At 37.5% G+C, this 13,345-nt stretch overlaps 2 protein-coding genes across 2 annotated transcripts; one reads left to right on the top strand and one right to left on the bottom strand.

Annotated features, from left to right (window-relative positions):
- Positions 1 to 496: 496 nt before the first annotated feature.
- On the bottom strand, positions 497 to 3,561 carry banf1 (BAF nuclear assembly factor 1). Its single transcript, XM_046867694.1, has 3 exons — positions 3,435 to 3,561; positions 1,788 to 1,951; positions 497 to 1,142 (listed from the first exon to the last, which is right to left on the bottom strand). Exons 2-3 carry the CDS (start codon positions 1,911 to 1,913, stop codon positions 996 to 998), a joined length of 273 nt encoding a protein of 90 aa, XP_046723650.1. The 5' UTR covers positions 1,914 to 1,951; positions 3,435 to 3,561; the 3' UTR covers positions 497 to 995.
- Positions 3,562 to 8,770: 5,209 nt separating this feature from the next.
- Positions 8,771 to 13,067, top strand: slc3a2b (solute carrier family 3 member 2b). Its single transcript, XM_046868029.1, has 9 exons — positions 8,771 to 8,886; positions 9,601 to 9,828; positions 9,908 to 10,098; positions 10,739 to 10,912; positions 11,007 to 11,101; positions 11,205 to 11,344; positions 11,506 to 11,812; positions 11,903 to 11,947; positions 12,368 to 13,067. Exons 2-9 carry the CDS (start codon positions 9,626 to 9,628, stop codon positions 12,716 to 12,718), a joined length of 1,506 nt encoding a protein of 501 aa, XP_046723985.1. The 5' UTR covers positions 8,771 to 8,886; positions 9,601 to 9,625; the 3' UTR covers positions 12,719 to 13,067.
- The last annotated feature ends 278 nt before the right edge of the window (positions 13,068 to 13,345 follow it).

Raw genomic sequence — 13,345 nt, 5'->3', positions numbered from 1 at the left:
ACCTACTGAACATCTTTGGGATGAATTGGAATGCTGAATGCACCCCAGGCCTCCTCATCTCACCTACAACTTAATAAGCACACATCTCCACAAGCACACTCTGAAAACTGGTGGAACATCTTCCCAGAAGAGTGGACTTAACAATAAATAAATGTTACATGGGATTTTCAAAAGGTGCAGATATGAATCTTTCCTTCCATATTGAGTATATGTGTCTCTATCTATCCTTCTATCATAAATAAATAGATATTTAATAGTACGTAAGAGTAACTCAGGTTTATTCAAAACTAAAATGCATGACACACAAAAGATGTATTTCATCTGTTTTCACTTTCACAGTAAATAGTTGCCAGTGTTGCAATGTTTTTTTTTCGATTACTTTTTAGAAGTAGAATATTTGCTAAGCGAAAAACCTTAATCATGTCGTACACAGAGCAATCGGTAATTTCGATACATTCTGTATGAATGAATAAAAGCACATAAAACATCACAGCCGTTCATCTGAATCACTTTTATTTTGATCATCCTCTTAAAACATCCTTCAGGTAAATGACTGATAACATTTTTTTTTCCTCAATTAAAACTCGTGTTTCGAAATGAAAAGGAGACCCCAACATCCTGAAGGTACGAGGTCGTAAAAACATGTCGCTTGTTTCCTAAAGAAAAACCATCCGGGTGGTGCGGCTTTAACTTGCAATTATATGATCTGCAACAGGAGCCCCGGGTTCAGAACAGCTACATGCATGGCGTGAATAGCATTGAATAAACAGGTTCTGTCTTTTTGAACAAGCAGTTAGTATAAAAACAATAAAATGTTGCCGGGAAAAAAAAATCTGTGAAGATCAAGTACATAAAAACAGACAAGGCAATATAATCATCATGTGTGTGTGACTCAGTTACTCAGGTTGTGGTGCCAAAGCTGTGCTGACTACGAATACATCTTTCGGAAAGGAGAAAAAAAAAAAGAAAAACAACAAAAAAACAACAAAACCTAATCACAGGAAGGAGTCACACCATTCCCGAAGGCAGCCATAACAATCGCCTTGCTGTTTCGAGTTCGCCCCACAGGTATCCTTTAACCATTCCCGAAACAGCTCTTCATCCTTTTTCAGCACCAGGAACTGTCCAAGAACAACATACGCCTGGGAGAAGAACAGAAAGTAAAAGCATCATTAGCTTTATTCTACTTGCAAACTCTCTAATACATGCATTCCCTTACATTACATACATTACCACAAACTATAAACGCAGCTTTAATAGAACTTCTGAGAACCTGTTTTGTTTCCTTTGATTACAGGAGGACATCTTGTGTAAATGCACATGTATCAACTTCTGGTTTGGCTTATGCTTGAAAGTGAACACATTGGGGCTCTTTCTGGAGCTTCATTACATCTGTATCCCACCATAAAAATGCTAAATTCTTTTATCTCCAAACTGACTCAATTGCTCAATTTTCTACAACAGCAGCTCTGGCAGAAAAAACTTTCAATTATCTGACTGTTTTAATAATAACAACAAAGGGGACTTAAAAATGGAGGGGGTGGGGGTGGTATATCGGTAGGAGAATGCTAAAGGAAGGTCGAAGAGGAGGTTTATGGATGTGATGAGCAAACCCATGCAGGTAGTTTAGTTGAAAGCGGCAGATGTAGAGGACAGTGATAAGGAGACAGATGATCCCCCCGGTGGCTGGCAGCCAAAAGTTTATGTATAGTCTGTGTGCACCTACTGTAGCTACAGAACGATCCCAAACACGTTTCCTCTATGATTAAAATGACAAGTTTGCTCACCTTATCAAAGCCTTTTTCCTCCAGCCTCCTTCCGAGCACATCTCCAATTCCAGCGAGTGCCATCACCGGCTTCTCACCCATTGGCTCGGCCACAAACTCCTTGTGTTTCTGTGATGTTGACGACATTGCTGGTGTAGGTGTGTTTCCCCTTTCTCAAGATCGCACTGACAGGACAGAGGAAAAATAAATAAATAATAAGTGTATTGCACATTTGCTTCCCGTTCAAAATTAGTGACAAGAAGTACTAAATATTCAAGTCAACAGTGTCCTATCCTAAAAGTTACCACAGCACAGAACCTAACACCAAACTTTAATGAAATGCCAGACAAGAGAAGATTCCAGGCATGTTTTGGGTGAATGTGCATGAGGGCAGAATGTACTGCTTGACTTACATGTTCTATGTTTGAGTTTGACACAGCTGAGCGATAACACGACCTGCATGCGTACTTAAAGTCATGCCCCAGTTAGATTTGTGTCATTCTGCGTTACGTGATACTTTTTGTTAACTCCTGTCGTCTTGTGTAGCACCTCGGTGGTAAGTTAATGATCAGAAGGTCAGAGGTTCAAGCCCCAGTATTGCCAATTTGCCACTCTTGGGCCCTTGAGCAAGGCCCTTAACCTTTTGTGATTCTGAGTGTTGTATCATGGATGACTCTGCACTCTGACCCCATGGAAAAGAAAATGAATTGTTTTGCTTTAGTGTATTAATGACAAGTAAAAGCTACTTCTACCTTGGTCCTGTTTCATTACACTGTGTAGACTATTGTACATAGATGGAATAACAATAAAAGCCTACTTCACCTGACTTTAGGTGTGTGAGAGAGAGAGAGAGAGAGAGAGAGAGAGAGAGAGAGAGAGAGAGAAGAGAAGAATCGAATCCTGAGAGTCGATTCCCAGAGATAACCCAAGAGAATCATCTCCGAGAGCCGAACGACACAGTCCTAATACTTTCACCTCAAAGGGGGTATAAGATTACTTATCTTCTTATTGATTATACATAAACACCCCTTTAATTTATAAGGTAAAATAGAATGAAGATATATACACAGTACAGTAATATTTCAAGTCCAAATGTCTAACTTTAATGAGTTTCAGATATTATAAAATAGCTTTTAATAAATCCGAACACCCCCGCGTTTCTACACGTTGTTTAGTCCAACGTTTTATATGACGTAATCTCAAGATGATATTGAACCAAACTTGTTTTATTGGATTAAATAATGTGTTTACTTGATTTGAATATTCATGAAAAAGCCAGATTTGTAAATAAAAGCTAGAAAATGTGTCTGTTTATATATTTGGTGTAATTTGCCATTCATTTCACACTTACAAATCATCATCAGGGAAAGCGAAAGCTCTCACAAGGAATGTGAAAGCGAACCTGAGCGCCAATGATCAATATGAGCCAGACAACAGTTTGAAATATGAAGAGGTAAAATATACAAAAATGATCAGACGCGGAATATAAAATAAATAACATTAATAATAATAAGGATTTTTACATTACAGGCAAATTCCATACAGCTAGCGCACACATCATGCTAACTAACCAGCGCGCTTGCAGATTAATACCCCAGCTGTCATTTATTCTCCTATATACTATTTATATATTTCATATCATTATTTATTAAAAAATATAAGTAATACCAATCCAGTAAAAAGTCCAAGCTCCTGTAGTCCTCAGTCACTGCAGTACTCCGTGCTGCAGCTAGCTAGCGTTTAAAACTCAACTTCCTGATCCCGCCTTTCAAATCTATTTCCGCTTCCTGTCCTGAATTGTAAGCGTTTCTTAAAAAGAGTTGACTATCCCCTGGTGTTCAGAGACAGAATTGCAACTTGTTCCATTTAACATTCATTTCAATACAATAAATCAATCAATAAATCTCAATGTGCAGCTTTTAAAACAGTACGAATTTTTTTGTCCTCTAAAAATAACTCTACATACAGCCATTATGTCGAAATAGCTGGCAACAAAAGTGAGTACAGCCTAAGAGAACACATCAAAACTGTCCATAGTGTCAATATCTTGTGTGAGCACCATTGTTATGCAGCTCTGCCTTAATCCTCCTGTGACTGGAATTCACCAGAGCTGCACAGGTTGTTACTGGGATCCTCTTCCACACCTCCATAATGAGATCACAGAGCTGCTGGATGTTAGACAAATGCCCGCTTTTCCACCTTGCCCTCGAAAATGCCCTGTATGTGCTCAACCCACATAGCAATTTTTCTCTGGCCCAGCTCCGGCCCACACAACCAGCTTTTGCTTGGCCCACATACCGCAATGAATTACGGTCCTAGTGTGGACCAGGTCTGGATTCCAGACAAGTCTCAGCCAAGTTAAATACCCATAACTGTTCCTAAATGACATCTGGCCCATGTCTTGTGAGCCGCCTTAAAATCGGTACCACCTCTGCCATACCGGGCCATGTTTGGCCCACATGCTGTATGCCAGTGCCAGGTGAATGCCAGCTGTGCCAGATGGATGCCAAATCTGGGCCAAATTTGTTTGCTGACTGGGAATAGGGTTCAGGTCTGGAGACATATTTGGCCACTCAATCACCTTCACCTTTAGGAAAGCATATTGAATATTGTCACAGTTTTACACATTCATTCACACCTGGGGTAATTTTAAAATAGCCAAACCAGGTACTAGCACTTTACAAAGTGTGGGGAGGAAGCCACTGATAAATTCAACAATGATGGAACTATAATGAATGGAATGAGATTTTCCTTGCTGCTAAAGCCACTGGCTTTCTCATTAGAGTATAGAGTATAGGAAGCAATTTATACATTTACATTTACAATTTCTTTCTTTCTGTAAAGCTGCTGTCCAGTGTGAAAAGTGCTATAATAAAATAAAACTGAATTGATTCAAAAGCCAGCGAACAGGCAGACACTCAGATGTGAAAACTCAGCACACACTTCAGGCTCAGGCTCAAACCAGACAGCCTTTAGCTGAGAGAATGCAACACTGCTTGCCGCATCATCTGTTTGCTAAGCATATTCAAGAGCCATTTTTTTTGTTGACATTTTGAATTGTAAATAGAGTTCTTTACCACCACCTTTATTGACTGAAATGAAAATAAGACATAGCCTTCAAGCTAGTATGAGCTGAGATTAATAACCTGCTTTTTTTGTAAACAGATCCTAGTTAGATCTGAATAACAAAGCAAATACCTGGTCCCAAAATAACCTTCTGCACATCTGAATGTTTTATCCTTCTGTACTTAAGGGCTCTTTAATATTTACATAAGCTAAAGCAAGTGTTTTAATTAGCTGTATAGGCAGAAGCCGAAATCCAGCGCATCTGTGGTTTCGTCCATGAGATGTTAAGGTGTGTGGATTGATGGTTTCTAACCAGCAGGCTCTAATATTTGTCGAAAAATATAAACCATGAAAACAGTAATATTAACAAACACTACTATGGCTCAGCATTGACATGGAAACATCAATGATAAAACTGAGGATCAAACTACACCAAGCAATCAATGCTTTTGGAAAGAACAGTGATTTATTCAGATCTGATTCAAGGTCATTGACCACTATATTTGAGACTAATTAAATCAAATTTCCGCTGAAGAAATGCACAGCAGGACTGGAAGAATAAACCAAAGCCTTTGATTTAAAAAAACACAACAGCACAACACTAATGACAAAACATTTATAATGTGTCTGTGTTTCAGAGAAATAAAAAAAATGCACAAAAGGTGACTAAAAATAAAAAATAATTTTTAATAATTAAGTACAGTTTTTTAAATGTTTTTTCTACACCTGCATGTCTATTACACCTTCAGAAAAAAAAACACGAATTCTTGCAGACTACAGTACATGATAAATGTGAAACATGAGAAATAATCATAAGCAATTTAGGGAAATGCTGCTCACATCTGTCCTTTTTTATTTTATAATATTAATGGTTAGGAATGTGCTTGTAGGACAAATTGTACATGGTACATAGGTCATAAGGTCAATGGTCCAGTATTTTAATCAATCATCCTGTTTGTCCTGCTGAGTAATGATTGAGAATAGATTTCCCTGTAGGGTTTCCTCACTTGAGAGACACTTCTCTCAAAGTTCAATAACCACAGGCAGGGATTGTCTTTTACCAACAGCAAAAATACTGTAAAGAATATTAAATTGTTTTAACAAGTATGTAATTATAATAATAATGATGATAATAATAATAACAATAATAATAATAAGCATAAGCATATGTATAGATACATTTAAAACCTACACTTAACACTTAACAATGGAACAATACAAAAATAAAAATAATTATTTGCACGTTGCAGTGTCCAAACCTAAAGCCAACCATAACCACAAATCCTTCCTTCTGAAGACATTTGCACCACCATTGCATTAACCCGTAATGTACTCTTTCTCATGAAAGCATTCTGCATCACATTTCATATTTACTTCATCTTGATCAGGTCATTCGACAGCCTGACCCAGGAACTCTGGTGGTAAACTGGGAATACATCTTGGATAGACACTAAGGCAATGTACAGGCCACAATGTATGCACATGTTCTCACATTCATTGACACTCAGGGGCAATTTGTCTCAGACAAACCTTCAATCTGGCATGTTTTTGGGTGGTAGAAAGAAATCTAAGAACCCAGAGGAAATCTGCATAATTATATGGAGAACATGAGCAGTACTCGAACCAGGACTCTGTATTCTCTTCCAACAGAGTTTATAGACTGATAGTATTTTTGGTCTCTGACCTAATGAACCAGTAACAGAGCGTATTTATTTATAGAGACCCCTGGATAAGTATGTCTGCTAAATGCTGCTAATGTAAATGTGCCAAATAATTGGCAATGAAATTCCCAGTGTAAAACTACACTGGAGTCTTTATTTAAACTAAAATAGAGTAATAAAAGACTTGACTCTTTCAAGAGCAGATATTCATTATAATTTCTTATTTACGGGCTAAAAAAAAAACAATGTAGATGTTTAATGTGTGGTGTTACATAAATTACTGCAGGCCGATAAAAGGTTCCTTTAAAAATTCTCAAATATTTGGAGATGCCTCGAGTCTTTAATTAAAGGTAAAAATATGAAAATGATTAAAAGCTTATGCGACCTGTCGGTTCACATGCTTCATGGTATCCCTTTTTTATGCGTTCTTTTAAAGCCCTGCTCAGAACCACATGACACTTTTTGCTTCAGGGTGTTTACATGATATGTGATCCTTTTCCTGCCCTCCATTCTGAGAGAGGAGTGTACAGCATGAACCAGATTTATCTTGTTTTGTCTAAGCTTTCAAACTAAGGTACAAATCAGTAGTACATTTCCTTTTCATTATAAGTCTAAAGAAGAAAATATATCCTGGTTGTTCTATAGACCTCAGTTACAGATTATAGTTAAAACACACACACACACACACACACACACACACACACACACACACACACACAAAACATAACGCTAATACATGTGTGCTCCAAGCTTCACTGCTGAATCTGATTGCAGTTTCCTGGTAGGACGGCTTTATTCCAGGAGCTCCGAGGACCAGATGTCAGTGCAGGCAGTCCTGTTATTTTTTCTTTTCTTGCTATTTTTTTTCCCCAACTAAGACCAGGCTTTGTTCCGGAAAAGCAGAACATGTCAAATGTTTTTACTCACCAAGAAAATCGGTGGGTTTTTATGGCATGAACAGCCAAAACAACAACAACAACAAAAAAAAAACAATTCACATTCATCATCTCACACAACAATACCTTGATTTGCATTGAAAAGCAGACTAGTAATTTGCCATGTCAGGTCATGATTACATCATATCCCAATCTAATCAAAAGGAAAATGTTCTCTGAACTTGTCAAAAGCCACGTTAGAGAAATCAGTTTCGCTGACTGTATTGTGCTTTTTACCTTTTAACGAAAAAACTAAACCTTTTAACAATGAAAATCATTTACATGTGATTAGAACCAAAACATTCGACGGAGAACAACAAATCGTATTCGAAATTTTAAAGGGGTTATTTTTGAAGAGGAATAAATGGGTAAAAAGAACAGATTTTTGCCCGGATTTGAAGTGGTTCCTGCGATAGAGGTTCATGAATGTTTAAGCGAAGAATGAAATCCGCTCCAATTATCTTGTTTAATTGGCAAGGAAGCATTTACTGATTCCAATCACATAAATTACCATGTTGAATATACTGTTGGCTGAGTACCACGAAAATATATCTCATGCCTGGCACAAACACACATGAATGAAAAGCGCAATATGTTATTTAGTTATAAAGTTTTGCAAGAGATGTTTTTTTTGTTGTTTTTGTCAAATGACAATGACTTAACTGTTGTTTACTTGTGGAAATCTGGGTGAAGGTTCAGATGGGTTCATGTGTCTATGCCCATGAACATACGTACCACCCATGTGTGTTACCTGAACATGCACATGCCAAATTGTGACCATGTGTTTACTTGTTATTTAATGAATCTATATAAATTCTAAAATCTTGTTTACCACTTTGTCCCCAGGAAAGAAACTTAATGCCTCCCATCCCACTGGCTGGGTTTCAATGAACACAGTGTGACTACCATTCAAATAGACCCTTTTAAGGTGGACTTTCTCCTGCTTTAAAATTAAATGGTAATAATTAAATATTTAACCAAAAATGCTTGTTAGAATTGACTTATATTATTTAAAACAATTTAAAACCTGGAAATACACTAATATGATGCATTTGGGTCAAATCTCAGCCTTGGTACATGTTTTGAGTAGCACAGAAATTGCACGTGTAACTGTAAGGAAAACGTTATAGATGATATATATATATATATATATATATATATATATATATATATATATATATATATATATATATATATATATATATATATATGTTAAAAGTAATACAATTCTGTTAAATTAACCACAAATTAGCATAATAATTCACAAAAATGTCAGTTTTGCTAATATCATGTTTTTGGAAAACAGTTCCACCTTAAATGTGGGCGGGGTTTTAGTCGGTCCCCTTGTGTTACGCCTAAATAAAACCGGAGCGTCTCCTTAAACACAGAAGCTAACAAGGCGCATTTCGAACACACGAATTATAACGATATTTGACAGTTTTCTTCAATATATCGACGGTAAATATCTAAATACTTTATTTTCAATGAATACAAGCTTTAAAAAAAACATTACAAACAAATCTTAATTTGACGCGGTAGCTTACTATATATATTTGACTCTCATTTGACTCGTTCGAAGTGTCCGCATTGTTCAATGACGCTGTAATAATATTTAATGAAAATTATTTTTGCCACTTTTTAAATTTATTTTAGCTGTTCTTCTTGTTGTTAAATGATGTGATGTGAAAAAGTGTTTTAAATGAGGCGGAACCGGTCCGATCCGGTTTTCCATTTGATCGCACTGCGCCTGTTTTTCCTCAGGGATTGTTGCCTTTTCTATCGAAATTATTATTGACAAGACAATGTATATTTAATTTAATAATAGTAATTGAAGAAAAAAGGTGTCGTGTAATGTGTTCAAAGTGGTTGCGTTTATTAATTGTCTGAATGATTCTCTGTTTATGGTTAATCACACATTTAACTCTGATTAGTGGGTAATTCTTATTTTTCTTTTGTATAATATCTGGTCTGGTTGATCATTTATTAGTATAAAATAAATCATATTCAGTAACACTCTGGTTTTAAACCCAGTTCCTATTTATTCCATGATAATGAATGGACGCTGACGTAACACCGGTTATACTGATGCAACACGACTTCCGGGTTGCGCGCGACTCCACCTTTTGATGTCTAAAACACGTGGTGTGAGCATTTCATCTCTCGCTTTTCTAGGTCGTGATTCGAGACAGTGCAGAAGATGTCCAGCGACACAGAGGTCGACATGAAGGACGTGGAGCTGAACGAGGTGGAGCAGGAGAGGCAGCCGATGACCACTGGGAACGGTGATGCCAGTCTGGCTGTCAAAAACGGTGAAGTGAAGGTCAAGATTCCTGAGGAGAACGAGTCCAAATTCACTGGTCTGTCTAAGGAGGAGCTGTTACAAGTTGCCGGAACACCAGGGTATGTCTCTTATACGTGTTGGTACATTTCTTTTTTATATCCCTTGAGCTGTTGCTAATATAAACTGTTTTCCTTCCAGGTGGGTGCGAGCCAGATGGGCACTCCTCATCCTCTTTTGGCTTGGTTGGCTTGGCATGCTTGCCGGCGCCATCGTCATCATTATACAGGCACCTCGGTGCAAACCGCTTCCTGAGATGAACTGGTGGGATAATGGGCTCCTGTACCAGATCGGAGATGTTGATGCATTTGCTGGGCCTGAAGGACTTAAAGGTAAACATTTTTAATAAAAGGCTTTCAAACTATTGGTGGATTTTACAGGATTTTAGTGCAGCTGCATTAGTTTTGGGGAAGAAACATTCATGAGCACATGACATTTCCTGTTCTTGTGACTCAGCTATAGCAATATATCACTCTCCAAGGTGACACTTTTAAAATGTATTCAATGAGCGTGAGCGTCATATCAGTCTTATGTTCTTTGTTCAAGAATATTGCTGCATTCATGACTAATAGGGAACGTGGAACTTTCCGACCCTGGTTCTTTTTTTTTTTTTTTTTTTTTTTTTTTTTCTCTCGCTTTTTAATATCTTTTTGATTGAAATTTCCTAAACGTTATGTGATACTTCAAATAATTGTAAACTTTTAATTTGCTTCCTTCAAGAGTATTTGCTGAATCTACTCTTCCATCTGAATTACAATTTACAATTGCTTTGACTAGTTAGTATTCATTTAAGCTTCAGCTACACTTTAATGTGTTTAAAGTCTGTACTACAGAGGTGGAAAAGTTTCCTGCTATGAACCCAAAATATGATCATGAAGAGGCGCATGTAGACCTATAATTATAAAGTAGGATATTATTGGATGTCAGTATTCATGTTTTGTATGCGGGAAATAACTTGCTGCTGCTTTTCAGGTTTGGAGGCAAAGGTCGGTGCTCTGTCGCAGCTCAAGGCGAAGGGTCTGATTATAGGTCCTATTCATTTGTCCACTGCTGAAAAATTGGATGACCTGAATTTGGTTGAGGTTGATCCTGCTGTTGGCAATCTGACCGATTTGGAGGCACTTATCGGGGCGGCACGCAAGAAGAGTGAGTATCTAAATTTTCTACTGTTAAAACAATATTAAGTGCATATTTTCTGCCTGCTACAGTCATGCTGCAATGCTTATTTGCCTTTGATCAGGTATTTCTGTGGTTTTGGATCTGACCCCAAACTACAAAGGATCCGAGCCATGGTTTTCCAACTCCTCAGTGGCTAAAGTCGCAGAAAAAGTCAAGGTGTGTAATGATTTGTTTTTAGGAATAGCCAAAATTTTGTTCTTGCTGTTCTTAAAAATCAGATTGGTGGTTTTTAATCTTGCTGATCCTTTATTGCTTTCAGGTTGCTACTGATTACTGGCTGAAGAAAGGTGTTGATGGTATCTTGCTATATGGCGTTGAACGTGTCGCCAGTGTTGCACCATTGACTTGGGCGAGCATCAGGGATACCGTCAATAATCACACTAAAGAGGAGAGCAAAAAGTAAGCGTAAATCACCACATTTGTAGCTTTTGTCCTCAGTTCCTATATGTGTGATATTTTATACAATTTAAATATTTCAGCTCAATCTTTGAAATAGCTGGTTATTGTTCTTATTTATCTATTCTTTTTTTTAACCATGTCTGTATTTTTTTTCTTTGAAGGGTCTTAATTGGTGTTACCAGGGCCACATCTCCTGATCAGGTGAACATGGTGTTGAATCAGACCGGTGTTGATTTGCTCATTTCTGATGTCCTGTTTGGCAAATCTGGAGCCACAGTCGGTCAGGTTGTGCAGACTTTATACTCCCAGAATGGGCATCGACTCGCTTGGAATTTGGGCCACCGTCTCAAGGGACACCTGGCGAGTATGGTTGATTCTGCAACCATCAAGTTACACCAGCTGCTGCTGCTTACCCTGCCTGGTACTCCCATCTTCAACTATGGTGATGAAATTGGAATAACAGATAAGGTATTTTTACCAGATGTATATGATTTTTAGAGAACTTTGGAATTGTGATACCCGAAGTCTTTTCACTGATCGTATCCCTTCTCGATTTAGGATGCAGTGATGTGGGACTTGTCCAACACAAACGAAAGTGATAAGGTAATGAAAATTACTAGATCCTCTATTTACTTGGGTACAGTGCATGATTTAAAATGAGTCCCTTCTAGGTGGTCAAATTAGAATGCAACTAGACTGCAGTTTAATTGGCTAGCCCACGGGGTGGGTAAATACTCGGATGTTCTTCAGTTCTTTTTTGTTTGCGTAATCTTTACTATAAATAGCTGACATGTATGTGTAACTTGTTGGAGACAAGTATCATATGAATGTATTTTAAGTTTTCTAAACCTCATTTAAAGCCAAAATGTTTTATATAGTAATTACATTTGTATGGATTTGATGACCTTGCATTTGCCTTTTATATAGCCCGGATGCTAACATGAAGTTAACTTAATAAACAAACAAAATTTATTTGGCAAAGTCTGACTGTTTATTTATTTATTTATTTTTCGTATCTTACAGACCGAGGTTGAACGAAGGAACTCTCTGCGCACTTTCTTCAAGACCGTGAGTGATCTGCGATCAAAGGAGCGCTCTCTTTTGCATGGAGAGTATGTGCCTCTGCACAACAGCGCCAGTGCTCTCGCATACTTTCGCTCATGGGATCAGAGCGAACGTTACCTAGTTGCATTCAACTGGTCGCCGACTGAAGAGGTCATTCTGCAGCTGAAGCACGATGTCCTTCCTGACAAAGCCACGGTTGTTGTCAGTACCAATGTTGAAACAATGGCTCCCGACCAATCGGTTACTCTGGCCGAATTAAAGCTGCAGCCACAACAGGCTGTTCTGCTGAAATTCCCTTATGTTGCATAAATAGCTGTTCTAAATGTGCAGAGTAAAATGTGGTTGTCTGGTATTGTTACATTTAATGAAATTTGTTACTGTTGACATGCTAAAATGTGCAGACTTGGGCAAAAACATTAGCGATGTGTATGTAAGTGCATAAAACAAAGCCCTATAGGTCAAGACCAATGGTTTCATTGAAGCCCTTTTTGTTTGTTTGTTTTAATCCATATTTGAAAAAATAAAGATTCCAAGTTTTAGCCTATTTACAAGTTTTATTGGATATAGTGCAATTTTCGTGATGTTACTGAGTTTGATTCAGTTGTTTGTATACCGTGAAACTGCAAAAATTAAAATAAAAGGAACAGTATAAGTGGTATATGAGTGGTTTTGGTTCATTTATTTTCTCTATTGCTTTGAAAAGCTTTAACCAGTAATGCTTTTTTTTCCTGTAAGTGATTTGCTATGTATAAAGTGTCCCTGAAACTTTTTATTTAAAGCAACTTTTTTATGCAGAAGAACAGCTTCATCTCCCTACAAAAGCAGTCCTGGTTGAGGTGGGTATCGGTTAAACAGCAGGATTACTGCATTAAGTGTAATAACATTAAGGTGATCTGGTTCACAGAGGTGGGAAATAAAGTACATGTACTTTGTTAT

Source organism: Silurus meridionalis, chromosome 15 (genome assembly GCF_014805685.1).
Source record: "Silurus meridionalis isolate SWU-2019-XX chromosome 15, ASM1480568v1, whole genome shotgun sequence".
Taxonomy (NCBI): domain Eukaryota; kingdom Metazoa; phylum Chordata; class Actinopteri; order Siluriformes; family Siluridae; genus Silurus; species Silurus meridionalis.
The sequence above is the reverse complement of the archived record's forward strand: the minus strand, read 5'-3'. Positions and strand labels throughout refer to the sequence as shown.

Excerpts from the sequence above, each read along its gene's own strand:
- slc3a2b (XM_046868029.1), top strand. The coding sequence starts at position 9,626 with ATGTCCAGCGACACAGAGGTCGACATGAAGGACGTGGAGCTGAACGAG. Across the intron at positions 11,345-11,505 it reads ACTAAAGAGGAGAGCAAAAA|GGTCTTAATTGGTGTTACCA; the intron begins GTAAGCGTAAAT and ends TTTTCTTTGAAG. Across the intron at positions 11,948-12,367 it reads ACACAAACGAAAGTGATAAG|ACCGAGGTTGAACGAAGGAA; the intron begins GTAATGAAAATT and ends CGTATCTTACAG.
- banf1 (XM_046867694.1), bottom strand. The coding sequence starts at position 1,913 with ATGTCGTCAACATCACAGAAACACAAGGAGTTTGTGGCCGAGCCAATG. Across the intron at positions 1,143-1,787 it reads AGGAAAAAGGCTTTGATAAG|GCGTATGTTGTTCTTGGACA; the intron begins GTGAGCAAACTT and ends TTCTTCTCCCAG.